Genomic DNA, 26,037 nt, shown 5'->3' with positions numbered 1-26,037 from the left:
CCTGTCTGACCTAACTTCTCGGCCGCCGGCGTGCGTATTGGGGTTCCGAGTACGCTTTACGCAGGTACCTGCGCAACCTCGTCTCTCACGTATAGATTGTTATGACTGTTATCATCGGAATTTTGAGAGGAAAAAAAAAAAGAATGTCAATGTAATTCCACGCGCACAGACAACAGTCAAAACTGTGTCGTCCATATCAACCGCGGGTCATAGCTAAGACGTGAAGCCTCCTGAACGTAATTCATATGATCCATCCAGCTCATCCTGCCAATCTTGTTTGACAGCCATAGCCATAAATCGTGCAATCTTGACGGACCTCCGCGAACTTTAAAACACAAACCCCCCTCGTCAAAGACCTCCTCGTAGTGAATGTAAAACCCCCCGTGTCCTCATCAGTTCAGTAACCCCCCTTCTTGTGACACTCGGATGAGCAGACAAGGCCCGTCTCCCACCAGACGTCCTTCTCCCAACCAAGCCACCGTTTCCCCCAACCCCAAAACAAATGCGTGCTCATCCCTACTGGCCGTACTGACTAGCATCGCCCTCCTTGGGGTAGTAAAACGCCACGACGCTGATGATCACGTACGTGGCACACAGCAGCGCGCCCTCGAGGTAGTTGCTGCGGCCGTCGAGGACCAAGAAGTTGACGATGAACGCCGACACAAAGAGGCACACCGTCTCAAACAGCGTAAAGTAGAGCGTCATGTCGCGGCCAATGATCCACCCCAGGATGACCACGAGAGGCGTCATAAAGAGGGCAATTTGAATAGAACTGCCAATCGCCACGCCAATCGCCAGGTCCATCTTGTTCTTCATCGCCACCATGACCGCCGTGACATGCTCCGCCGCGTTGCCCACAATGGGCAGGATGATCAGTCCGATGAAGATCTCGCCAACGGTATCATCCGCGACCAGGCCGTTGATCGAGGCAACCATGAATTCAGCACAAAGTGCGACGAGGCCCGTGGTGACGAGAAGAAGTATAATGGCTGCTTTGCGGGACAACAGATCCTCATCGTCAGCTGCGACAGCATCGGTAGCCGTTGCGGGGTTGGCCAGGGCCGCCAGTGGGACCTGCGAGGGCATCATGGCTCCGGGTGGGCGGAACTGGCGCTCCTGATTCAGTCGATCGGGCAACGAGTTGGTCCTACGGATGCCGTACCGGACACGAGGCACGGGGCCAGCGGGAACAGGCGGCATGACGGGACCGTCGGGAGGCTGCGTGAAGACAGTCGGGGCCAGAGATCTTGCAGAAGGAATAAAGGACATGCCGCGGATGTTGAACGGTCGCTTGGCCGTCGACATTTCGCCTGCCTCGACGTCACGTCGACTCTCCGATAGAGCAAAGTCAATCCGGCGCGGCGCACCGTCCTCGGCCATTTTCTCTGCAATCTCGGGGGTTTCCTCGATGGTCTCCTCGCCAGCGACCATCTCGGTCGACCCAAACCGGCTCTTCTTGTGCTTCTTGTGGCGACGCAGCGAGCGCTTGTGCTTGTGTTTCCTATGCCGCTGAGGCCTCTCGTCCTCCACGGCTACCTCACTAGCTTCAGCATGCGACTCCCTATACAACATGGCTGGTCGACTGGCGAGAATCTCATCCGGTGTGTGGTCATCTGAAGGGCTGGCGATCGTAGTGCCGAATGAAGGTGTGCGCATGGGGCCCGTATCAACTGTGTCCTGTGAAGCAACACTTGACTTGCGATTGCGCCCACGCAGTCGATCAAACGTCCTAGACATCGTTCCGCGAGAGTGGTCCGAATCGTCAGAGTCTGAGCTGGACGAGCCATCCTCACTACTTGACGAGTCTAACCAGCCAGCCGCCGGACCGGGAGTGGTTGCCTCGTCAATGATGTGTTGAGGCGTCGACTCGTACATATATGCATGCGACTTGAGCTGGAAGAATAGGTAGATACCATAGACCAGGAGAAGGACCTGCAGTGAGTTAGCTTCTAATCATATTGGTCAGTGATGCCATCAGCCAGACATACCACGCTAGTACCACGGCTGATCCTGAGAGACTGCTGATCGGCGAGGGTAGAATTGGCGAATGAGGCGTGGAACGCGGTCTGCAGCCATGGTCAGCTCAGCTAGAAACACGGCTGGAGATGAATACTGACTGGTAATACAAGACTGATGACACTCAGACTCAGCAGACAGGCACTCGTCTGGGTGATGGTGCTATTGTAAATCTGTTGTTGGTGGGCAGTTGTCAGCACAGCTGCACTCATTCGGCCAATTCTGCGGTCGAACAAACCTGCTCCCGGTAACGCAAGCCTCCAAGAAGGAAGCCCATTCCCAGAATCAATAACAGATTGGCCAAAATGGATCCCAGAAGGGAAGCCTGGACAATTCGAATTTCATCCTGCCGTGAAATGTCAGCATTAGAACGGCCAAGGGGCTAGATTAGTCTATCTAGGATGGCAGAAAGCTTACTTTGACAAGGGCGATGCTAATGCATTAGGAAGAAAGACTGTTAGTGGGCATGCAGACAACATCAAAGCATTGGCACGGGGCACCTCGAGAGGGTGCGTCAAGAAAAGACGAAAGTAGAACAAAATATGGACGAATGATATGGGACGCGATTGATCTGATAAGGCCGCATTGGCTCGGCTTCTCGCTCTTTCTTGTCTTGATCACATCTCACAAGGTGAACATACATACTGTCCAGGGTGTCAGCGGGTACTTCTGAATAGATTGGACCTCGTGTCGCGTGCCGCGTTACGAAGGCGGAGGACGCAAGATGGGAAGGAGGCGGGGTGCAGGAAGGTCAGGACGTACAAGATAATCAGCTCTACCGCGTTACCAAACGTAACGTTCAGCAGGGCACCAATAGCATCGCCCATGCTATGAGCCACGGCCTCGGTAGCATGGCCCAATAGGCCGGCGAGCGGGATGATGGCCAGAGCGTTCATGGAGAAGACGAGGGCCGGCGACATGTGGAGCTCGTTGACCATGATGCCAACGGGGATAAAGATCAGGAGCACATTGAGCCAGCTGTGAAGCAAGATCTTCTTGCAGGTGACGAGGAAACTCGTGACTAATTTGGATACCTTCTTCTTCGTGCCCGGGGGCGGTTGTTCTACGACAGACCCCGGCCTCTCATCTTGCGGAGATGCAGAGCGCGACGAACGGCTGCCGTCTCGCGGGTGGTGGTCAGCGGGGCCCGGGGCCGATGCCGATGCCGATGCCGCCTTCTCGCCCCCACCGGAGCTAGCGTGCTCGCCGGAGCCGCCACGAAGAAAGAAAGGATTGCCATTGTGGTGGCCGCGGTCCGCAGTAGCAGCAGACTGAGTGGTGGACTCGGTGTTCTTGGAGATGGTTCTACTTATGGGAAGGATGCTGCCGGGGTCAGTGCCCGATCGTCTCGACGTGCTACGAGAGCCTCCATGCGCTTTGGTTATTGCCCAAGAGCGTATGCGATCTATATACGACGAGTCAGGTGAAGTTTCCTTCATCGAATGGGTGATCTGTAGCAGGTGTAAAGACGTCCGACACTGGGGCGGCTTGAAGAGAAGGGAGATAGAGTGGAAATAGGGGAAGGGAGAGAGAAGAAGAATAAGAGAAGAGAGAAGAGAAAGGAAAGGGAGAAGGTCACGAGAGCAAGAGGACGCCGACGAGGAATACTTATTCCTCCAAGCGAGGAGGCGAGACGAAACCGGGGGGGAGGCATCCATGGCCATCGTCCGTGGTCGCAAGCGCTGATGTGATTGGGAGGTCACACGCTGACTATCGTGCCTGTAGTGAAGCGCGAGTAGTGGTTGTAGTGGATGCAGGCGCGGGTTCGCTAGTGGCGTGCTAGCGAGGGAGTCACCCAAACTGCCCCGAAAAGGACAAAGCGCCAAAGTGTGAGGCTACTTGCAGTCACCGTCCCGTGGCTGCTGGGGTCATCATTTCGTAGTGATTCAAGCCACTAGTTCCTGGCACTTGCCCACCAAAGACCCAGAAGACCCAGCAGACCCAGCAGGGAGCCGGCATGGCGTCAGCCCCAAATTCAACCACACTCCGAGTTCCTGGCATTGGCCACTCGCTCTCGCTGCATTGGCCCGTCTTTGCTCGGGATGGGCCACGGGGGCTTGCGTCAAGATGATTCATGCAGTTCAGACCAATGCCGTCCATTCTGGAAGCACTGTTTCCCTGATTGTAGCAAGACGGCGAAACCAAACAGAGGAGACTGCGTAGCCTGTGCAGATGCAACTCCAAGTCGAGTGATGGGTTAGGTATGGACACTTGTCCCATTAGCTCAACGAGGGCATGTTCGGGGGCTCGGATGCATTCCCTCCCCCCTTGATCCTTCTGATGGGGTGTCTCGACAGACGCACTGCAGTAGCATTCCCTTGTTCCCCGCCACCAGGTCCGAGGACATGGCGTACTTGGACTTGTAGCGTGGTGCAGGGCCCCCCAGCGGGTATTGTTCCTGGATAACCACTGATTATCGAGTTGTGGGTTTCGCGCCTCACATTTCAGCTTGGCACAACGCACGCCGAGAGAAATTCAAAAAGGAGAAGTGAATCATACGAAATTAACCCTGGGCTCAGTTTGATGAGGTTGGGGATCAGGGTCAGGGAAAATCAAAAGAAAGCAATTCTCAACGTACGCATCGTTAGTGTTTTCCCACGCAGCTGCTGCAAGCCGTCTCTCCTTCTCCCCCCCACGTAGCAACTTGGCAATGCAAGCAGCCAAGAGAGGTCAAGCTTCAGGGTACGTCTTGGTCGTCCCGGGAGGGGAGGCTTGAGTACCCGGCGGCGATCTTGGCTGCGAGCGCTGTTCGCCTTTGTTAGTGTCGATTGTTTATTAGTGGTTGATAAGCTTACTGGCGACCCGCGTAGGTGTGCGGGAGGGTGGGTGCTAAAGTGGATGTGCCGGCAAACTTGTGACAGCTTCGGGAGGAGAGGAGATAACACGGTGATGTGGAATGAAGTTGTTGTCGTCGAGAGTGGGCAGTGTGAAGGCGATGATGACTGAATTTGTAGATGTCTAATACGTAAAGGACAGTCGATCAATGACGGCCATGGCGATACATATCAAATTGGCGTGCCCATTGTGGGTGTGTCTCTTCGTTGAAACGACCTGTCCCTTTCATGTACCGGCCTCAATACTCTCATTCGTATCAATTGTGTTGAATAGGTACAGGTAACAGCTGGCAATTGCTAATGCCCGTCCAACAAAGAAGCAAACGCCCAGTCATGCATGATCTTGACTATGGCCCATGTGACTCGACGGGGGCTCGTTAGGAAGCCCAGATGCTTCTGGAAGAAGCAACAACATCGAAGCTAACAGCCAGTCTCACCTCCAATTGTGAGATGAGACAATGCAGAGTCTGGTTGAGACGGGCGGAAGCAGGCTGGATCAACGGATTGATTTTGGATAAGTGATTGATTGCGGCAAGTGATGCCTGCCGCCAGGCTCTGAGCAGCTGCTCCGGGTAGTGAAACTCTAATCGCCGCCACCGGCCGTCAGTCGGATCTCACGGCACTCACACACCTTTACACCTTCCACATCTTGCACACCTCCACACCGTCCCACGCCCCACAGGCCACGCGCCCTGTCTCCCCTCCTCGTCAACGTCCGTACTGTGTGTGTGTGTGTGTGTGCCTTATCGCCCGCCCAGTTTCGGCAGGAGCAGTAGCTGGAGAAGGGGAAGGCGCAATTATTCAAATCAAGTTTCCGTGCCTCTGTTCTGACTATTGCGACCAGCCTGGCGTGATTTGATATCTCGGGTGCTCCAATGGTCTTTGATTTGATACCTCCGTCTTACAGGCCGGCTCGGCTTCCCTTTCCGAAAGCTTACAAGCAGGATTGAAACCCGCGGCGGAATGACACATACGTAATATCTACGAAACACGCGTTCCCACAACAGATGAAATGGGCTGAATGAAACTCCGGTCTTAGTGTTGTGCTGACTGCTTAGACGTGGACTCCGTACGACAGTACGCTGCAGAGATGATGAGAAATATTCCTCCAACGAAAGAATCATCCGTGAGGGTCGTTATCCCTAGAAGTTGTCGTGAGAAGTAGTGTTTGGGCCTGGGATACGTACGGCTCTCTCAACCTGTAGCTATGTCAAGTTAGACACATTCAGCAAAGACCGAATCAATAAAAAAAAAAACTCCAAGGAGAGATCAAGATACAGGTTCATTCTATACGTGGTGTCAAAATAACTCCCAGATAGATCTCATCATAACCAGAAAGCTTGCCGTTGACTTCCCATACTCTAAACTCCAGCCTCATCCTGATATCCCAAAGCGAAATCTTGAAAACCCCCCAAAAGACCTAACCCAACGCAACCGAGTCGTACTCATAATCCAACCGCACGTTGAACATGGGCGCACTCCCCTCCAGAAGCGGACTCGTCAAGTAAGCCTCAAGCTCCACATCCGACCCAACCAAAAGCGGCACCTCGGCCATCCCTCCGCCGCCGCCGCCGCCGCCTCCGCCACCGGTCCCCTGGGGCGTCTTGAGCACGGCCTCGACGGCCGTGCACACGCTGCCGGGGTACTTGCCCGCCGCCACGTGCCGCACCTCGTCCAGCGACGGCACGTGGACCAGCATCGCGATCCAGGGGCTCGCCGGGTCGCCCGCCACGCCCGAGTCCGGGTGCAGGCGCAGGTACACGGGCGTCGCGCCCACCGCCGACGACGCCGTGCTCACGCGCCTCTGCTGCTGGTGAAACGCCGGGGGCGCGCCGAACTGTGCCGCGGCGAAGGGGTTGCCTGGGTGGTGGTGGCGGTGGTGGTGGTGGTACGCGGCGGGCGAGGTCGCGACGTCCGGCGGCAGGAGCAGGGCCGAAGGGTCCATCGGCAGGCCCGTCTGCGGGTCGATGACGGCGCCGGTGGCCTGCGGGGGGAGTAGGCGCTGGTGGTGGAGGTGCGGGGACGGGCCCTGCAGGTGGTGGTGGTGCTGTTGTTGCGGTGAAGGGGCTTGCATGGGCATGGGCACGATGCTGCCTGGGGAGTGGGCGTGCGAGTCCGGCGTGCCGGGGACCATGGCGAGCGGGGACAAATGCGATACGTAGCTCCCGTCCGGGTCGAGCGGCGTGTTGGCCAGCGCGGCCATGTCGGCGGGCGTGATCTCGATGTGCACTGGGGCATCTTGCCTCGGAGTGGCGTTGAGGGTTGGGGCAGGCATGCCCTTCCTGGCCGGGTTGCGCCGCGTCTGGTCGTCACGGAACCGCTTGACCACGTCCCTGGCGATCGCATTGATGGCCTTCCTCTTCTGATCGGCGTCCGTTTCGTCCTCGCACGCCGCAAGCTTGCCCTGAAGAATGTCCGACTCCTCGAGCCACTGCCCCTTCAGGTCGTCCCAGCGCTCAGTTCCGTCCTCCAGCCTGCTGAGGAACCCATCCTCCCTTAGCATATCGTACAGGGCGCCCCTCACCGCCCTCGCCTCCTCCGGATTCACCCCGAGTATGTTCTTCGCCTTGGCGATTGTCATCCGCGGCTCCCCAGCCCGCATCCTCTTGGTGACGTCCGTGCACAGCACATCCAGCGCCAGCTTCTTCGCCTCCTCGCCGCCGCCCTCGGCCGTCCACATCACGGCCTGCAGGTGCGCAGATTCAGCCACCAGTCGATCCTTGGCCTGCTCCCAGCGATTTGGCCCGGCTACTGTCTTCCTCTCGATCCCGCCCTCGACGCAGATCTCGCGGAACCGGGCCCGCAGGCGCTGGTACTGATCCCGATTGAGGTCCAGCACGGCTCTGCTCTCGTCCAGCGTCGTCTCCGAGGGGAATCGCGGCGGCAGGCCTTCCGGGTCCGGCGGCATCCCCGCCCACGCGCGTGTCCTGCGCCGGCGCTTCTTGCTCGCCCAGCGCTCCGCCGATTCTGTCTCCAACCTGCGGCGACGCTCCTCGCGTGCGATTTGTGCGTCTGTGGCATAGAGTTGTTGCTGCTGCTGCTGCTGCTGCATTCCTAGCATACCATCGCCAATCCCAACATCATCGAGGCTACTGGCCGTAGAGGACCTGCCCGCTACCACAGTAGAGGCGGGGTTCGGCGCGCGGAGGAGCCATCTGTTACGGGAGCGCAGACGCATCAGCTCGCGCGGCTTGATGTCGAAGCCGTCCTCCTCGTTGAGGATGCGCAACATCTCCCGCTGGGGCAGACTGCGGCCCCATAGCTCGTGGACGCGTGCCACGAGTTGGTCATTCTTGTGTGCCGGATTCTTCTTGTGAGGGAAGTCCCATTTGCGAAACTGTGTCTGGAAAGCACGTTTACTATTGCCGGTGTGTTAGTCTTTGTGTGTAATTTTGTGTGAGAGATTGCGTTTGTGGTCAGAAGCTGGACTCATAGTTTGGGATACACTCGTATCCATACCAAGCTCTTCGCAAACACGGCATGCGTCCAGACCGTTTTAGACTGTTCCGCATCGTCGTCCGGATCCATCACCGGCCTGGAGTGGGACCCATCGTCGACGCCGTTGATGTCGTTCGGCCGAAGAGGATCCCATTTCGGTACGGCAGGCTGGGGGGACACGCCGTGACACGAAGGCAGTACGGCGAGCGCAAAGGGAAGGGAGGGTGTTCATTCACACAGTCACTGCTCACCTTGGTTTAAAATTGTGCTGCACTCTCATATACTCAATAATGTCTTCAAGAGACTTCTTCTCCTCGATGTACAGGCGGTAGCACGTCTCCTTGTGCGCTTCCCACTCGTAGACCATGGTCGATTCGCTGCCATTGTTGTTTGGTGAGTGGTACAAAGTTGCGCAAATGGTCAGATCGGGGCGTCGCGCCTAGTGTTTGCGTACGTGGTGACAGTGCCCTATACAGTGCATTTACTGTATTACTGTACAAAATGCCGGCATCTACACATGCCATACACAAGAAATATCTAAAACAAAGGCATTTGCTGCTGTTTCACAGCTATATGAAGGCATTACGCAGAAGTTTTGGTTGAGTGTAGAATCCAAAAGACTTCTCCCACGGAAAACCCTGAGCATCACTTACTTCCCTTGCGCCTTCTCCTTCGCAAGCCCAACCACATCCACCCACTCCTCCGGCCGCACCCTGCCGCCCGGGTACGCCTCGTTGATATACCTCTCCGCGTCGCCCGCCCAGCCCAGCAGCTGCTCCTCGGCGCCCCACTCGCCCATGGCCATGACGCCCATCGGCACGCGGCCGACGCCCTGCTCCGGCTCGGCGTAGCCCATGGGCGCCGACAGCGCAGGGCAGCCCGTCAGGTTGGCCAGCCACACAAACATCATGTTGCGCACCGTCATGTTGCCGTCGCACAGGCCGTACGCCTGGTCGCCCGGGTGGACCTTCCAGCCCGCCGCCGGCGTCGTGGGCGACAGGACCAGCAGGCCCGGGTGCTCCTGCCAGAGGTGCGCGAGGTGCTGCATGATGACCGTCTTGATCTGCCCGTAGCGCATGTACTCGGACGCCGGCGTGTGCTGGGCCGTCGACAGGAGCAGGCGGTTCGGGTAGTTGAGCAGGGCCTTCCAGTCGTCCGGGTCGGGCGTGCGGCTGCGCGCCGTGGCGAAGGCCTCGGTGACGCAGGTGGCGGCGTGGGCGAGCTGGCCTTCGCGCAGCAAGGGGAGGCCGATGTCGATGATGCGGTAGCCGGCCTGTTTCTCAAGGTAGTCGACCGTCTTCTTGAAGTTCTCTATGATGATCGGGTCGGCCTTGTCGACCCAGTTCCAGGCCACGCCGATGACCTTGTCAGCGCCTGGGGTTGGCAGCGAGGAGATGGCAAATTTGTTTTGGACCGAATCCGAGGGGTCTGGCTGCGACATGACACGATAAGCGATGGTGAGGTCCGACACGGTGGCTGCCAGGGGCCCGACGACGACGGTGCTGCAGGAGCAGGACATTGTCCTATTGTGGGATGGTTTGAGACCATATAGGCCGTTGTATGTAGAGGGAATTCGAATGCTACCGCCTGTTGAATTGTCAGATATTTCTTAGTGTTCAGCGTGAGCGAGATAGAACTCTTACCGCCGTCGGTTCCGACAGAAATTGGAACCAGGCCAGCTCCCATGGAAGAACCAGCACCGGTGGACGAGCCGCCAGGGAAATACGACTTGTTATACCAGTTCATCGGTGTGCCCATTTCAGGCTGCAAAACCGAGTGAGTCTCTAAGCCAACAACAACAACCTGGACAGGACTCTCTTACATTGCAACCAGTCGTATCTATCGCCCAAAAGTCACCTCGTTAGCCAATAGATCGCATTACACAGATATACTTGAGGCAACTCACCCATTCCAATCTCGTGCATAAGCTGATGCCCGATGACCACGGCACCAGCGTCCTGTAGCTTCTGCACCGGCCACGCCGACTTCTCCTGTACCTTGCGGAAGAAGGGGTAGTTCTTGTTCGGCTTCATGCCAAACGTCGACACGTACCCCTCGAGGTCAGTATCGCACTTGACGCCGATAGGGACGCCGTCTAGCGGGCCGAGCGGCTTGCCCTGGCCATACCGCTGGGTCGACGCCTTGGCTGCCGCAAGGATTCTGTCGACGTCATGGGCGACAAAGGCCGGCGAGTACTTGGATGGAGCGGACCCATCGGTGGGCTCGCGCTGGACGAGCGGCAGCAGAGCCTCGACGACCTGCAGCGGGGTCAGCTCGCGGGAGAGGTACCGCGCCGTGAAGTCGGCGGCCGAGTGAAACCTGCCGGGGCGGTCGGCGGGCTGCTGGGTGGTCAGGGCGGAGGAGGAGATATCCAGCATGGAAGCTGGCGAGGACTCGTCTGCCAGCGGGATGACGATCGGCTAGACCGGGTGCATGTCAGAAACCCATGCATGATAGGAGGTGCAAGCATCTCACATGAATCGTCCATGGCACATCCTCCAGACCAGCACCGCTCCTGAAGTTGCCAAATCCAGCATTCTTCCAGAGGATCTTCTGCACGAAGCCAAGGTTTGAAATTCTAGGGAAACAAATCAATCAGCTACGGCGCAATCGAGAGGTGTGAAGGAGCCAACGCACACCGAAGAGCCGATAGCCAAGGGCAGGCCACGGAGAACTGGGTTCTTGTCCTCCTCATACTTGTAGGTCACGTCCGTTGACTCCTTGGGCAGCGGATAATTTGCGAATGACTTGTGTGGCGCCATCTCTGTCTGTTTCGGACCCGAGAACTTCAAAGAAGGTAGAATGAATTGAAGAGGGTATACTTTGGGCAGGAGAGTAAGATCAAGGAACCGTACGCTTAGTCGCTCTTCTCAGCACTTCTAATTCAATTGATGACAAGAGATGCCTCGGCGCGCGCCCCAAGTCAATTTGCAGCTGAAACATTGTTGGCTAGGACACAGCGCGGCACACACCAAACGGTCTCGAGATTTATATCTAGTTATGAATGAAATACAATCCCTGCAAGCTCTACCCAATCCATCTGTATGATGTAATTATTCAAAGGATCATGAAAGATGTTACCATCTTCTGTAAAGAATTTGCGATCATTCCCCTGAAGGCCCGAATCTACAACTGAGCATTGGTTCCGACCACTAACAAAAGCGGACAATAGTAGCGAAAGTGCTAATTACAAGTACTGGAAGCTCTCCTACTAAGAGCTCTTCACCGCCCAATACTTCGTACCTAAAACCCCACACTACGCACCGTGGGGCCCGGGCGGTCTATCCAGTACTGCCGCCCAGAAAAAAAAAATTACCCGCAACTCTCCATCGACAGACAACACCACACGCACTAGCGACGAACCGCTTTCACGCCCGTTTCGTATTGCGCTCGCCATCCGACACCCGAGCGCAGGATGGACATCCTCAAGATTCTATCCAGAGGCACGAAGCGCCCCGCAAAAAGGGCAGGCGGCGCAAGCAATGCGCAGTCGAACCTCCTGCCCTCGGCCGGCAGCCTCCCCCACGCCCAGCTATTCCACGACGACGTCGGCCTCTCCAGGGGCACCAAGAGGAGGCGGACCGGCAACGCTGAGACCAAGCCCGACGAAGCAGAAGAGGAGGAGCTCAGCGACATCGACTTCTTCGCGCCCAAGGACCACGCAAAGGCGCAGGACTCGGCAAAGACCAGCAAGTCCTCGAAGACGGCAGACCAAAAGGCCAAGGCACGCAAGGCAGAGCTGCTGGACGAGGACGAATGCCGGCAACTGCTGCGCTCCCACCGCCTCAAGCTCACGCTGATGAAGTCGCCGTCGTCGCAGGAGGCCAAGGAGAAGGACAAGGTCAAGAAGAGCAAGAAAAAGAAGAAGGCCGCCAAGGTCGATGCCAAGGACGACAAGAAGCAGCTGTATCCCCAGCCCCTGACGTCGTTCTCGGCGCTGCGCGACACATACGCCATATCCTCGCGGCTTGCCGAGAACCTCGAGAAGCTGTCATACAAGGAGCCGACGGAAGTGCAGATGGCCAGTCTGCCGCTGCTTCTGGACCACAACCTAGCTCTGGGAAAGGTCGAGGACCCAGATATCGTCTCGGGCTTCGAGGATGGTGCAGACTTCATGGCTGTCGCGCCGACGGGTAGCGGGAAGACGCTGAGCTTCTTGATCCCCGCCATCAACGGCATCATGAAGAAGCGGGCTGGCCGGGAGGACCGGAAGCAGCACGAGCTGAACGCCATCGTCATCGCGCCGACGAGGGAGCTGGCGAGCCAGATTGCCAACGAGGGCAAGAAGCTCGCCATGGGCACCGGCCTGCGGATCGTGTACATGAGGAAGGGCATGCGTGTGGCCGCAGAGACCGCCAACAGCGATAAGGACGGCGAGGCGGCAGACGACGACGAGATCTCGGACGAAGGCTCGTCTTCCGAGGACGAAGACGACGAGGGCGAGGACAAGCCCAAACCTCCCAAGAAGACAGCGTCAGCCTCCACACCAATCACCAAAGCAGACATACTCGTCACGACACCCATGCTCCTCCTAAACTATCTCACCGAAGGCGGCTCCTCCCCCAAAACCCTCCCCAACGTCCAGTCCCTCGTGCTCGACGAGGCAGACGTCCTCCTAGACCCGCTCTTCCGCGACCAGACCGTCGGCATCTGGTCCGCCTGCACCGACCCGGACCTCCAAGTGTCCTTCTGGTCCGCCACCATGCCCTCCAACATCGAGACCCTCATCATGGCCCAGTCCGCCGCCCACGCCGCGGCGCGGGGGCTGCCCTCGGCCCGCCCCACGGTCCGCCTCGTGGTGGGGCTCAAGGACACGGCCGTCCCCAACGTGTCCCACCGGCTCGTGTACACGGCCTCGGAGCCGGGCAAGCTCCTCGCCCTCCGCCAGCTCCTGCGGCCCGCGTCGTCCTCCTCGGCCTCGGACGTGCCCCTGCGCCCGCCCTTCCTCGTCTTCACGCAGACCATCGAGCGCGCCGCCGCCCTGCACGAGGAGCTCAAGTTCGACATCCCCCTCGCCGCGGGCGGTCCCGCGCGCATCGCCGTCCTGCACTCCGGCTTGCCCGACGCGCGGCGCTCGGCCGTCGTGCGCCGCTTCCGCGCCGGCGAGGTCTGGGTGCTCATCACCACCGACGTGCTGGCGCGCGGCGTCGACTTTGCCGGCGTCAACGGCGTCGTGAGCTACGACGTCCCCGGCTCCGCGGCCGCGTACGTCCACCGCGCGGGCCGCACGGGCCGGGCCGGCCGCGAGGGCGGCGTCGCCGTCACGTTCTACACCAGGGACGACATCCCCTTCGTCAAGAGCGTGGCCAACGTGATCGCCCTGAGCGAGAGGCAGAGGTCCGCCGCCGGAGGAGGAGGAGGCGGAGGAGGAGGAGAGAGCAAGGAGAGTAGTAGCGGGGTGCAGCAGTGGCTGCTCGACGCCCTGCCGCAGGTGTCCAAGGAGGACCGCAAGAAGCTGCGGGAGCGGGGCGTCGAGTCCCGGCGGTCCGGGGCGGGAGGCAAAGCGCGCATCACGTCCAAGAGCGCTTGGGAGCGCCGGAGGGAGAATAACAGGAAAGGTGCTATCGAGGGGAGCAAGCGGCGCAAGGGTGCCGAGGAGGGTGGAGAGCAAGGGGATGGTGGTGAGAGTAGTGGTGCTGAGTGGGGAGGGCTGGATGATTGAGAGAGTAGCATTTGCAGACACACACAAGTCCAAAACCATAGTACATAACGCAGCAGAAAGAGCGCATCAGCGTGCTGGATGAATAGATATATATTGATATATATTTTGAACTCCTGGTATCCACATCAAACGCCACCTTATGGATTGCAAAATCAAAAGCGAAGCTGTCTGTCTATCTGTTGTCTAAGCGGCACCCTTGCCCAGCTGCTTCTCCAACTTCCTCCTCTTGGACCGCAGCTTCTCGTCCTCGGCGCTCTTCTTCTTGTTGGTGTAGATCATCTGCTCGTACAGCTTCCTCTTCTTCTTGGGCAGCATGCCCTTGGCCCGCTCCAGCTCTTCCTCTTCCTCCTTGTTCCTCTTTGCCAGCGCCTTCTTGGCCTCGGCCTTGGCCTTGCTCTTGGCATCCTGCTCCTTGCCCTTGACTGGCTTGCCTGTGAGCTCGGCCTCCAGCTCGCGCTGCCTCTGAAGGGCCTCGTCATCCGAGTTGTCCTCGGGGTCCTCTTCGCCCTCGGAGAAGCCGCCAAACGAGCCATTGTCGTCCTCGTCCTCGTCCTCATCGGTCTCGGCGATGTCCATGCCACCGTCCTCAATAGCCTTGACTGCAAGATCATCCTCGTCGGCTGGCTCCTCATCCTCCTCCATGTCGCTGTCAGCGTTGAGCGCCTCAGCCTCGGTTTCCTGCTCCTCCAGAGGGATAGTCGGGTCGTATTGGCCCTGGACACTCTTGACAAAGGGGCTCAGGTGGGGCGGGAGCTGAGCACCCGGCGCATACAGGTCAGGGCTCTTGAGCTCCTCATCGTTGGCACTGTCCCACACCCACTGCGGCTGGACGTATATCCTGCCGGGCACCCGCTGGTTGGGGCCGAGCTTTTGTGAAGTCTGGTTGTCCTCGCCATCGCCGTTTGCCTCCATGGCGGCTTGGATGACAGGCCGGTCGACGATCTGGTGGGTGATGGTGGGGTCGCTCTCATCGTGCGTGAAAGCACCCTCGCCGAGAACCGAGTCCCAGCCCACACGCTTGCAGCCAAAGGCCTTCAGGATGAATTCCAGAGGCTGACGGGGCGTCTCTCGGGAGAGGAAGAAGGTGCATTTTGAGAACAGCGAAGCACTGTCATTCGAGCTGTAGGTGGGCTGGGGAAGCACGTCACCGCCCGCGACAGCGACCTCGAACTTGTCGATCGTTTCGGTTGCTTGCTCCTCGTCGGCATCCGCCTCGGTAGGCTTGGACTCGGTCGCCGCCTCGGCGCTCTTCAATTCTTTGACCAGCTTGTTGACTTCGGCCTGCACCTTGGGGTCGGGGCCGTGCTCCGCAGCGCCGTTGGTCAGCGCCTTGGTCTCGTTGTCCTTGGCGACCAGGTTCACACCCTCGAGCGTGAACGCGCCGAGCTCACCAGCCTGCTCATCCTTGGTCTGATCAAACTTGGGCGGGTACTTGAGACCGATAGAGGTGTAGAGACGGAAGTTGATGAAGCCAAGTAGGGTCATGTAAAACTCGACAAAGGTGCCCATAATGCGGAAGTCGATGTCGCCCACGACCCTCTGGTTGAACTTGTAGGGAACAAGCCAGAGGATATCTTCGCCCTGGATGTTTGCCTGGTAATAAATGCCCTTGATTGACAGGAAGGACTTGCGCAGACTGTGGGAGACAATCAGGTAGTGCTGGAATTCGAGGCAGAGTCGCTCGCAGCGGGCAATCATCTTGGCGGGCACGGTCGAGGTCGAGGGCAGGTTGGCAAAGAGGAAGAGCATGGAGAGGCAGTCGTCCAGGTCCCTCAGGGCGTCGATGAAGGTGGGATAGCGCTCGCGGATGACATGGTCGAGGGTATACCTGGGCTTGCCCGTCTTCTCTGGCCTGGCAGCGTTGCGCTCCAGGCGTTTGGCGTCAGAGACATCGCCTCGGCCAAGAGCCTTGGAGATCTTCTTCTCGAGGGCCTTCTGATCGCGGAACTTGGCGAGGAGCGGCTCGTGGAGCAGATACTGGATGTCCTTGGTGTAGTAGAAGGTCGACGCAGCAGAGGCGCCTTTGGAGACCTTCTTCTTGTTCCTGGGCTCGCGCGGGTAGATGCCCTTCCAGATGCACAGTTTTCGGAAGTCGGGCAGGCTGATCTGGAGTTTCTTGACGGCCTGAGTCCGTGTCATGTAGTTCTTGGCCGCGCCGGCCTGGCCCTTCTTCTTGATGCGACCCATTGTGTCGAATTGCGAAGGCAGTTCTGGTCAATGGAGTGGTCTTTGGGAAGCAAGCCAGAAGCAGGAGCGGGAACGGCAGCGGGGCATCTGCGGTGAACTACCTAATTTTTTTTTCTGCTGGACGGTCAAGAAATATTTTATTGCCGCCCCTGACCGCTCTCCTATCTTGCTCTAGGCGGTCCCTTGGTGGATCTTAGTGGAGTTGTGGCCTGCCAAGCTGCCTGGAATGGACCCCAGAATGCCCAGGAAAAGGCTTCGTCAAGGCTTATCGCTCTGTATCTCTCCCCAGGCCATCAAGCTCCAAGAGTACGTTCAGCTGACACAAGGAGGAGGGCATCATTTTCCTGATCGCATACATGCATTTGAATAGTGTTTTCATAAGTCTGGAAACTGCACTGATCACTTGTACCCTGTTATGGCATCGAAGCATCGTGCTTGATCTTGTGGAGTAACTACCTAGTAGGTAAATGCAGTCCCCAGTCACGGCCCCAACTCGAAACGCACCATCGCTCATTGACGTTTGTCGTGACGTTGTCCAATAGAGATGGCTCTCTACCCTTTGATCGCAGGCCAGTGAAACGCGTAACGTGCATTAGAGCCTGGCATTAGAATAGACCTGAAGCAAACCCGTCCAATTGGCCTCTTTTTGTATTGCTTGCAGTCAACTTGAAGCTTCGTCACGCCCCCCCGCAACACCTTCTTCAACCCCTCACGCGCCACTTCTGACAGAACTCCAAGACTCCTGTAGTTGCAACACCACCAACTTCTTTCCCAAGACATCTGCAAAAATGTTTGACAACTACCGCCACGAAGACGACGAGGACCTGCGCGGTGCCGCCGAGACGGCCTCCCGCCACGCCGGCGACTCTGGAGACACCAGCCTGTTTGGCGGGATCCTGAATGCCATCGGCCAGAACAAGGGCCGCCTGGAGCAGGAGGATATCGATGAGGATGGTGCGTCCCTTCTCTTGATGAGCCCTTTTTTCCATCATACACCAGCGTGCGTGCCCTCTGGCTGACAACCGCTAGACGCCGTCCGCAACCACCAGCAGTTCTTTGGGGGCGGTGGCAACGTCCAAGAGGCCACATCCGGAGGCATGGGCGCTGCTGCCGCCATGCAGGCCCTCAAGATGTTCTCAGGCGGCGAGGCTCAGGGATCCCAGAGCAAGAGCGCATTCATCGGCCTGGCCATGAGCGAGGCAAGCAAGGTATTATCGTCATCCATCTCCTACCTATGACTGCTGTGTCCTTTTCATTCAGACTAATACTGTGCTCTGCTCTCAGCTGTTCGACCAAAAGGCATCCCAGGGCCAGGTCTCATCCGACTCATCCAAGGAGTCGGCCATCATGAAGGCCGGCGAGATGGCACTCAAGATGTACATGAAGGGCCAGGCTGGAGGCCCGTCGAGCGGCCCTGGAGGACTTTTGGGGTTCGCCAGCAAGTTTATGTAACCAGATGAGCCGGCTTAAGCATGTACAAGTAGCGTTCTTGGCCGTGCTAGTTAGCCGGATCTCGAGCCAAGGTAGATGGCGATTTGCAGCCGGCCTTGAGGAAAGACAAAGAGATCGCTCCACAGACAGACAGACAGACAGACAGAGTCGAAAAAAGGGGAAAAAAAGGCATCACAAAAGCCTGATCATGCTTGATATGCTTGTCTGTGAGACTGTCGCCAGATCATGGAATGCTGTCCAGCCGCCTTGGGCCGCGGAGACTGGTTCCTTATGCGGAGAGAGTCCCACCGCCCGGACCTCGGCATCTGGGGTTAGCGCGCGATCCTCCGCACCTCGACTTACACCACCACCTCAGCCATGAACTGTACAATGAACCTCTCTCACCATGAACTTCACCTTTACACGTTGTATATATACAAACAAGAAGAAGACATAAGTCTCTCATCGGGTTAGCACAACTAACAACCACAACACAGAACACAGAACACATCCCCGTCAACCAACCAGCCAAGCCAAACAACCATGGAGCTCCCAAAGAGCTACAACACCCTGTCCCTGCCAGACATCAAGCTCTCCCACCACCCGGCCTCGGCCCCGGAGCCGACCCCCGTCATCCTCGTCATCCTCGACCGGCCCGCGCAGAAGAACGCCTTCACGACCGCCATGGCCCGCTCCCTCGCCACGGCCTTCGACCTGCTCTCGGCCGACCCGCGCGTGCGGGCCGTCGTCCTCACGGGCTCCGACCCGGCGAACCGCACCTTCTGCCCGGGCGCCGACCTCGACATCGGCTTCAGCGTCGGCGGCGACGGCGTCGCCCGCGACGACTACCGCGACACGGGCGGGCACGTCGCGCTGGCCATGCACCGCTGCGCCAAGCCCGTCGTGGCCGCCGTCAACGGCTCCGCCGTCGGCGTCGGCATGACCATGGTGCTGCCCGCGGCCGTGCGCGTCGTCAGCGACGCCGCGAAGCTGGGCTTCGTGTTCGCGCGGCGCGGCATCACGATGGAGGCCTGCAGCTCCTTCTTCCTGCCGCGGCTGATCGGCACGGCGCGGGCCCTGCACCTCGTCACGACGGGGCAGGTCGTCGGCCCGCGGCACCGGCTCGTCGAGGGCCTCTTCGGCGAGGTCGTGCCCGCGGGCGAGGTCGTGCCCACGGCGCTGCGCATCGCCGAGGAGATCGCGGCGTCGACGAGCGGCGTCAGCACGCGCGTCATGCGCGACATGATGTACCTCGGCCCCGGCACGCCCGAGGAGGCCCACCTGCTCGAGAGCAGCGTGCTGTACGACATGTTCCACGGCCGCGACATGAAGGAGGGCGTCGCGAGCTTCATGGAGAAGAGGCCCGCCCGGTTCCGGGGCACGATGGAGGAGGACCGCCCTGCCATCTGGCCGTGGTGGGACACGCAGCTGCTGGAGAAGGCCAAGGCGAAGCTGTGAGTGAGGGAGAGAGAAAAGGAAAAATCAAGGAAAGGGGATATCTACCTTGTCACAATAGCGTTTCTTGTCTTGTTTTGGATATACTGTCTATACACGACATGGAGAGAGGAGTCGCAACTTTGCTTATAGGTTGTGAACAAAGTGTTGGTCATCAATGACGGCCATATAGTCGCCCGTCGTTCATGTATTCATCCACAGAGAAGATAGCACGGGCACTGTATGAGTCTCGAAAGGCCACCTGCACGAGAAATCGGTATTCATTGGCATCGCTCAAGAGCTATCCCTTGTCGGAAGCTATCAGTCCATCTGCGCGCGAGACTCGTTTTCCTCTCGAGAAGCGCAGATATTCACTGCCCCGAGGGGCCGGCCGCAGACGACCAGATGGTAGGCAACTTTCCTCGCCAGATCTCGTTGAGAGATCCAGATCACCCCCGCCCCCCTCCAAGAGTTCCAAAGGGTTACCCTCCCAAAAGCGGGCCGTCGGTTTCCAGATCAGATGTTCCCAACCTGGTGGCCAAAGATTCACAAGACCGGATATGTACCCTGAACCATCCATCAAGACCAGATAAATGCAAAGGCAATGCCCAGAAAGATTTGCATGACGGCTGACAGGCAGGCCGGAGCCTGAGCCGCCGTCCCTGCACGCGGGTAAACAAAACGCCCTCCAACGCCTTGTCTTCCGGGACCAAAGCCCTCTTGGCGGATCAAGTTGCCAGAAGCCCAAATTCCAGATGCAGGAACGAAAAAAAAAAAAAAAAAATCAATCAAAAAGGTATCTCTTTTCGTATATCATAAAATGCTGGGCTGTCAAAAAAATAAAATCATAAAAATCAAAGAATCAGCTGCGGGTGCTGTTCTGGAGTCTGCCTATCCCGGGTATGCATGGTTTGTTGTATGTTGATGATGAGTCGTGCGACTTGGAGGAAATTGGTCCGCCGTGAAGATCTTGAGAATATTTCGCTTCCTCCGTCTATGCAAGATGTGAAGAGGTTCGAGAATGTGGGTGTTGTTGGGACTTTTTGTGTGTGTGTGTGTGTGTGTCAAGTATAGAGCAATTCAGGGTTCGCCTCATAAGATTTCCTGGATCTCTCAAGTATGGGTGTGAGGTGTTCTTCACCGCAATGCACCGCCGTTGCGTCTAGCGATGCAAGTCAACGGTGCTCGCGTACGCCGAGGGTGGGTTGTACCGCTCGAAAGGGCTGTTGAGCATCCACATCTTCTCAAACTCGGACGGCTCGTCGTCGTGCCGCGGGTCCTGCTTCTTCGGGGCCGGGTAGCCGTACGCCGTCGCTCCCGCCGCGCCTCCCGGCCGTCCGCAACGCCAGCAGCAGGCCCCCCTCGGCTCCTCCTCCTCCTCCCCCGCGCGGGAACGGGCCTTCTAGGCCTTGCCCAGGCGGAAGAGCCGCGTGCGCAGCCACAGGATGAACCCGGTCCAGTAGCCCTGCGTCCTGCGCTTGGCGGCGCCCCGCCGCGGGCCCGCGGGCTGGAAGCGCACGTCGTCGACGCCGCCGCCGAGGCGGGGCGTGCGCCCGCCCTCGACGCTGTCGTAGTTGCTGCTGAGGAACTCGGCGCCGCGCTTCTCGTCGGTCGACGATGCCGCGAGGTCGCTGCTCAGCTTCTTGGCGGCGGCGGCGCTGGATCCGCGCCGCGAGCTGGACTTGGAGGAGCCCGTGGCGACGGCGGCCGGGCCCGGGCGGCGCGGTGCCAGGCCGGCCAGGCCCGGGACGTCGGTGCTGCTGCGCGAGTTCTTGCGCAGCTGCGCGGCGTGCGCCTTCTCGAGGACCTTGGCCTCCCTCTGCTCGCGGCGCTCCTGCTTCTTGGAGGCCTCGCGCTCGCGCTTCTCGTCCTTGGCGCGCTCGCGCTCCTCGAAGCGCCGGCGGGCCTCGCGGATCGTCTCGGCGCGGTCCCAGGTGTCGACCTCGGAGCGCGACCGCAGGCGGAAGCCGTCGAGGGAGCTGCGGAGGGGAGACATGGGCGCGACTGATGCCGAGAGCGAAATCGGCGAGATGATGGAGGGCGCCTGCGACGACGTTGACGGCGGGAATGCGGAATTGGCGTTGAGGGTGGAAGAGATGGGTGAGTCCAAGGTGAGGTTGAGGTGCAGGTCGGAGTGGGAGAGGCTGGAAGAGAGTTTTCCTGGACCGCGTCTGGCGGTGGCCGGTTTGGTGTTTATCCTGAGGGGTTTCGCACCAGATACGTCGGAAAAGGAAGAAGTGCGTTGGCTGGCGAGCGACGGGCGACGCAGATTTGACTGGGAAAGTGAGGAAGAGTGGGTGCGGTGGTGGTGGTGGTGGTGGTGGTGCACCTGAGTGGAAAGTGAGGGCGGAACTGAGACGTCGTCCTCGTCGCCGCCGCCGCCGCAACCAACGGTGCCGTCGTCGTCCTCGGTGATGGTCGGGGAGTAGTCGCGCGGCCCACAGTCAAACGAGGCCATCGAGTTGGCGTACGACATGAGCGGCGGCGTCGACGTCCGCGGCGTCTGCTGAAAGGGGTGAACAAAGGAACCCGCCCTGGGCGGCCCGCCGCTGCCGTTGGTAGCGACCGAGACGTGCGATGTGCCGCTGGGCGAGCGCCCATGCTGGAATCGCGGCCTCGCGGCAGCGCTGGCTGCGCCCGAGCCCGTCGCTGAAGAGGAGACCATGGGCGCCGACGGCTCTCCAAAGATGAAACTGACGTCCTTGGCGGAGCGCCCAGCGCCCGCCGACTCGTACAGGCCGCCGCCGCCGCCTCCGCCGCCGGCCCAGCCATAGCCGCCGGCCTGCTCGTCCCAGCCGCGGTCGAGGTCGAGCGAGTTCTTTTCAGAATGCGACAGCTTCTTCAATATGGGCTTCACCATCTTGCTCCGGGGCTTGGTGATCTTGTGGTGAGACTCCATCGTGGCGAGGAATGGCCCGCCAGACAAAGTCCGGGTCGTCCGGAGGTTGCAGTGCGCAGAATGGCGGGCGAGGGTGGGAAAAGGCGGAGAGAGGGTGATGCGCAATCGCGGCGCTTCACAGGTCAGCCTGCCCGATTGGGAATACTACACCGCCGACATGAGAGATAAGAAGAAGCCCGGGCGAATGCAACAACAAAAAAAGGGAATACGCGGCCGTCTGTCCCTCAAACGTCACGATCCAACCTAATTGCTTGAAACCGAATGGCCCTGGCCAAAGAGTCGGGATGAGGGAAAACAACAACAGAGTGGGAAGGAGGAAAAAGGCCTCGCCCGGGCGATCTGAGGTGAGGAATTGAAAGTCGTTCCCGCGGGGAAGGGTAGTCCAAGGGTCCCTTTGCAACAGTGTGGGCGTACCAAGTGGTGTGTGTGTGTGTGTGTGTGTGTGTGTGTATGCGTGTGCGTATGCGTACCTATGTGTGAGCAGTGTGGCTTACGATCGGATCGGAAACGGGACAACAACCACGAGGGACGGACGACTCGACTTGAAGCAAATGTGTGTCTGCTGTGCCTCCCCAAGCCTTGGTTGGATTGGGCACTCTCATTGACCGACTGAGTGCCTGCTAACACACGGGCGGAGTCGTTCGGCGGGACGGAATGTTGGCTGGGTGCTCACTCTTCTCACTCGACATGGATCCCATCCGGCGGTCCAGCCAGTCGTGGGTTCTAGGCTGAGCCCGCCGAGAGGAGACGAGAACGCCAGGAACCCACACCACCACACCCGCTCCAAGCACAGGAAAGCAGCCTCTGGCGAATCACAAACACCATTCAGCCTCATTCCTTTTTGCATGTGCTTCCTCAGAGCACGAAGTAGAGTCCGTCCCTTCGCTGTGGAATCGAGGAGGGGGACCCGGCGGGCAGCGCAAAGCAAAGCAAAAAGGCAAAGCAAAGGCAAAGCCAGCCATGCGGGACGATATTTCCCTCGTGGCGCCTCGCAGGCGGCGTCGTCAGTCATCTCCCTCCATGTCTCTGCTCCATTCACTAACCAAGGTAGGTTGGCATTGCTTCGCCCACCACAACGCCGCCGATGCCTGATAACCTTTTCCTTCTACTTGTACAAGTAGTCTCGCAATCTTGTTTCCCTTCACCTTGTTCATCTTCATTACGACGGCATCACCGACCGACAAGACACTGACCCGCCCCCCTTCTCGCTCTCCCCAAGGACCCCCCAACTCAACTAATTCAGCCGCCGTGCATGTCTGTCTGAACCTGATCATCAGGTCCCACGAAATGGGTGGGTGCGCTACCTGCGGAGTAGCTTCCTTGGTGGGCTTTGGTGGACAGGCGGATGGGGCTGATGGAGATCGCCTTGGCAAATCACCCTTGCCGTGTTTCCAGTTCATGATGTTGATAAAGTACCCACCTTCTTCCCCCGCCGCCCGCCGGGGCTTGGTTGCCGTGCCTTATCAGAACACCCGATAAGCCACCCGTACTCGCGGCAATTTAGCTGATACCAGACCAGACCCAAGCACGATCTCACTGTGCTACATGTAACTATGTGTAACTAGCTACTAGTTATGGCCTGTGCTATGGCCGAGTTGCATACACGATGTGCGGTGCTGCGACTGGGTGCGTCATGCTTCCGCCTCTTGGGGAAAGCCCTTGGTCTCATGTGTATTCGTGGCCTCCTCAGCATCAGTCTCACGCTGGCTGGCTGCAAGCCGGTTCCAAAGCAGGCATCAGCACCGATCAACACCGGGCCGTTGGTGCGCGGCTCTCCTTGCACACTTCCTTCGTGTTCCATTTGTAGCAATGCTAGAAATGCACGTACCCCTCATTTCGGCTGTCCAGAACCCTGGATTTCTCAACCCTGCGCCGGGGATCACGCGACCGAGACATCATCAGGTTGTCTGGCATCAGCCGAAAGGACTTTCTGATGATTTCTCAAGTGAGTGACTACCTACCTACGTACCAAGCCTGCCAGGGTGTTCACTTTGTGCAAGGAAAGCGAGCAGTCTGGAAAGATTTTCGATGCTTCTCGACTGATCCTCCCCCCACATCTCCATTGAGATCGTCAGGGTGTCTCGCCCACATCCGAGACCCAATTTACAAAACTTTGACCGCTTCCACGACAGTTCTACTTGTACCTCGGTCATCCTGAACAGCTGAGATAGCCCGACTCAACTTTATCAGTGAAAAGGGGCTTCGGTATTACTGACGGTCCGAAAGAACCTCGCAACACAGCAAAGACCACATGCGTATCTTCTCTGCAGTAAACAAAGCGGATACCGTACATACAATGTGACGGTTTGAATAGGTATCGCTGCCTGCCTCAAGGACCGTTTTGAGCCACCCACTCACTAACTAGGTACCTTACCTTACTACGAATAGCTATGTCTTTCCCAGGGACTTGTAGAAACTCTCCTTTGCCGCCTGTTCATACCCCTGAGCAAGCAAATACACTCCGTTCGCCCAGCTTCAACAACTCCACCAAACCGTTGCTTTTGACACCAGACACGAGACAGACAAGAGATGGCCTAAGTCGTCAAAAACATCAATTCGTCAAGCCTCGAGCTCCCAATGGTGCCTGCCAGCTGTCGCTCTCTCCAAATCCCCCAGCTCTATCCGGTCAGCGCCACCCCACCCCTTGCCGTAGGACAAGTGTCCGGGCAAAGAAGACCCAAGCCTTCCGCCGCGCTCCTGATCGAGTCTCGGCGTGTGACGCACGTCCGACACGGGGAAAAGCCCCCGCCCCCCATCCTCGAGCCATCGCGTTTCCGGCCGCAGAATCCGTCCTGGTGTTCCGCTCGTCGTCAAACCAACTTGTCCTTGTCCTGGCAGGACCCCATCAAAAGGGCACTGCGCAGCTGCTCGTGCCCTTTCGCGCTGCCATGCACGCACGTTCTGCAAAGAACAGCAAGTCGGATGGGGGCTCAGCGACGACTCTGACGTCCAGCCTCAAGATGTGCGGTCGCGCATGTTGAGATGGAGAAGTCTTGTCCGTGCGGGCAAGGGCAACTCAGGTGCTGTCAGTCGTGTCGCACGCCTGGCACCGAGCTGGCCTGGTCTGTCCATATCGCGATCTCTGTGCATTTGGTAGAGGCTTGAGGTCTTCCTGCTTCCCTGTGAAGAATCAGGGCCAGTCAGCACAATGAATAAGTGTGCCCATCGGCCAAAGCAACGCTCTTGTGCCGCCAAATGCTGGGCTGCAGCATCTGATCAACGAAGAGAGATCGGGTCGTGATATGAATACACCGTATCGTATGACTGTCCCTTCTGCGACGGTGCCCAACCATGCGCAACTGAACCCCAATCAATGATGGCTGGCGGTCTTCCCAGAACATTCGACTGTGGCATTTATAAAACATCCTGCCGCCCCCGTTCCACTCGATCAGCAACGGGAATCTCCCAGCTTTCACTCCATCCTCTCAACTGGGAGGGAGCTGCTCCGGGTATGCGCGTGCGGCGAAATCCCATACTCTACCTTGTGCTGTGAATCCAATACAACTATCATATCCACACTCTTATGAGCATCGGATTGTCTACTATGCCCGTAAGAATCAGGTCTTTTCCCGGCATCCATGAGCACACCTTCCCTCCAAAATCACCACACGCACCTTTTACGATCCCTCCCACGAAAAGGCATTGCTGCTTTGCCCTATTCAAGTGAAGCCAAGCTGATCAATGATCAGCAAGTCCACATGCGGTCAGGGTACGGCCAACTGGCTGCTTTGAAAGCGAGGAACAGACGCAACCCTCCATCAAAAGCATCAAGTGACTCTTATGGTGGTCCTTGTCCCACGGTGATGATCCCCCTTAGGGGCCGCTCAACCCCAGACTAGGGATACCGGCAGGTGGCTTGGTCCTCCATGTTGTTTCCAGAAACTCCGTCTCCAGTGGTATTTGCCGACCCGCTATCACAGCCGGGCGAGAGAGGGTCTGGTGACCGACGCACTCCACGTTTGGCTGTCAATTCTGTCGTATCCGAGCCCATCACGCCAGCTCGCGGCATTGCATGCGTCACAAAAAACGGCAGGCATATATCAGACTGGTATTTCCCTCATCCGAAACCCTCCCGGAAACTGCTATTGGCTTCTCAGCCTGGTGTGTTTCTAGCGAAGGAAGGTCAGGTGCCAGAT

General features: G+C 58.4%; 6 protein-coding genes across 6 annotated transcripts; 2 read left to right on the top strand and 4 right to left on the bottom strand.

The window, feature by feature from the left end:
• Positions 1-516: 516 nt before the first annotated feature.
• Positions 517-3,455, bottom strand: E0L32_004487 (uncharacterized protein; the record flags this gene model as incomplete). The annotated part of the gene is made up of 6 exons (XM_031138904.1): positions 517-1,932; positions 1,989-2,066; positions 2,118-2,189; positions 2,255-2,362; positions 2,434-2,449; positions 2,779-3,455. 6 exons carry the CDS (start codon positions 3,453-3,455, stop codon positions 517-519), a joined length of 2,367 nt encoding a protein of 788 aa, XP_030997218.1.
• Positions 3,456-6,270: 2,815 nt separating this feature from the next.
• Positions 6,271-11,050, bottom strand: E0L32_004486 (uncharacterized protein; the record flags this gene model as incomplete). Its single annotated transcript, XM_031138901.1, has 8 exons — positions 6,271-8,209; positions 8,540-8,665; positions 8,942-9,875; positions 9,932-10,052; positions 10,111-10,127; positions 10,195-10,708; positions 10,764-10,866; positions 10,926-11,050. The coding sequence occupies 8 exons, from the start codon at positions 11,048-11,050 to the stop codon at positions 6,271-6,273; spliced, it is 3,879 nt and encodes a 1,292-aa protein (XP_030997217.1).
• A 653-nt stretch (positions 11,051-11,703) lies between these two features.
• On the top strand, positions 11,704-13,950 carry E0L32_004485 (uncharacterized protein; the record flags this gene model as incomplete). The annotated part of the gene is made up of 1 exon (XM_031138900.1): positions 11,704-13,950. The coding sequence occupies one exon, from the start codon at positions 11,704-11,706 to the stop codon at positions 13,948-13,950; it is 2,247 nt and encodes a 748-aa protein (XP_030997216.1).
• A 183-nt stretch (positions 13,951-14,133) lies between these two features.
• Positions 14,134-16,137, bottom strand: E0L32_004484 (uncharacterized protein; the record flags this gene model as incomplete). The annotated part of the gene is made up of 1 exon (XM_031138899.1): positions 14,134-16,137. The coding sequence occupies one exon, from the start codon at positions 16,135-16,137 to the stop codon at positions 14,134-14,136; it is 2,004 nt and encodes a 667-aa protein (XP_030997215.1).
• Positions 16,138-16,925: 788 nt separating this feature from the next.
• E0L32_004483 (uncharacterized protein) lies at positions 16,926-19,026 on the top strand (the record flags this gene model as incomplete). Its single annotated transcript, XM_031138898.1, has 4 exons — positions 16,926-17,091; positions 17,167-17,345; positions 17,422-17,567; positions 18,066-19,026. The coding sequence occupies 4 exons, from the start codon at positions 16,926-16,928 to the stop codon at positions 19,024-19,026; spliced, it is 1,452 nt and encodes a 483-aa protein (XP_030997214.1).
• Positions 19,027-20,404: 1,378 nt separating this feature from the next.
• On the bottom strand, positions 20,405-21,901 carry E0L32_004482 (uncharacterized protein; the record flags this gene model as incomplete). Its single annotated transcript, XM_031138897.1, has 1 exon — positions 20,405-21,901. The coding sequence occupies one exon, from the start codon at positions 21,899-21,901 to the stop codon at positions 20,405-20,407; it is 1,497 nt and encodes a 498-aa protein (XP_030997213.1).
• Between the last annotated feature and the right edge of the window lie 4,136 nt (positions 21,902-26,037).

The sequence above is a fragment of the Thyridium curvatum genome, assembly GCF_004353045.1.
Source record: "Thyridium curvatum strain D216 chromosome Unknown NODE_21_length_474914_cov_86.438106, whole genome shotgun sequence".
Taxonomy (NCBI): Eukaryota; Fungi; Ascomycota; class Sordariomycetes; order Thyridiales; family Thyridiaceae; genus Thyridium; species Thyridium curvatum.
This window is presented reverse-complemented; position numbering and strand designations above follow the sequence as displayed.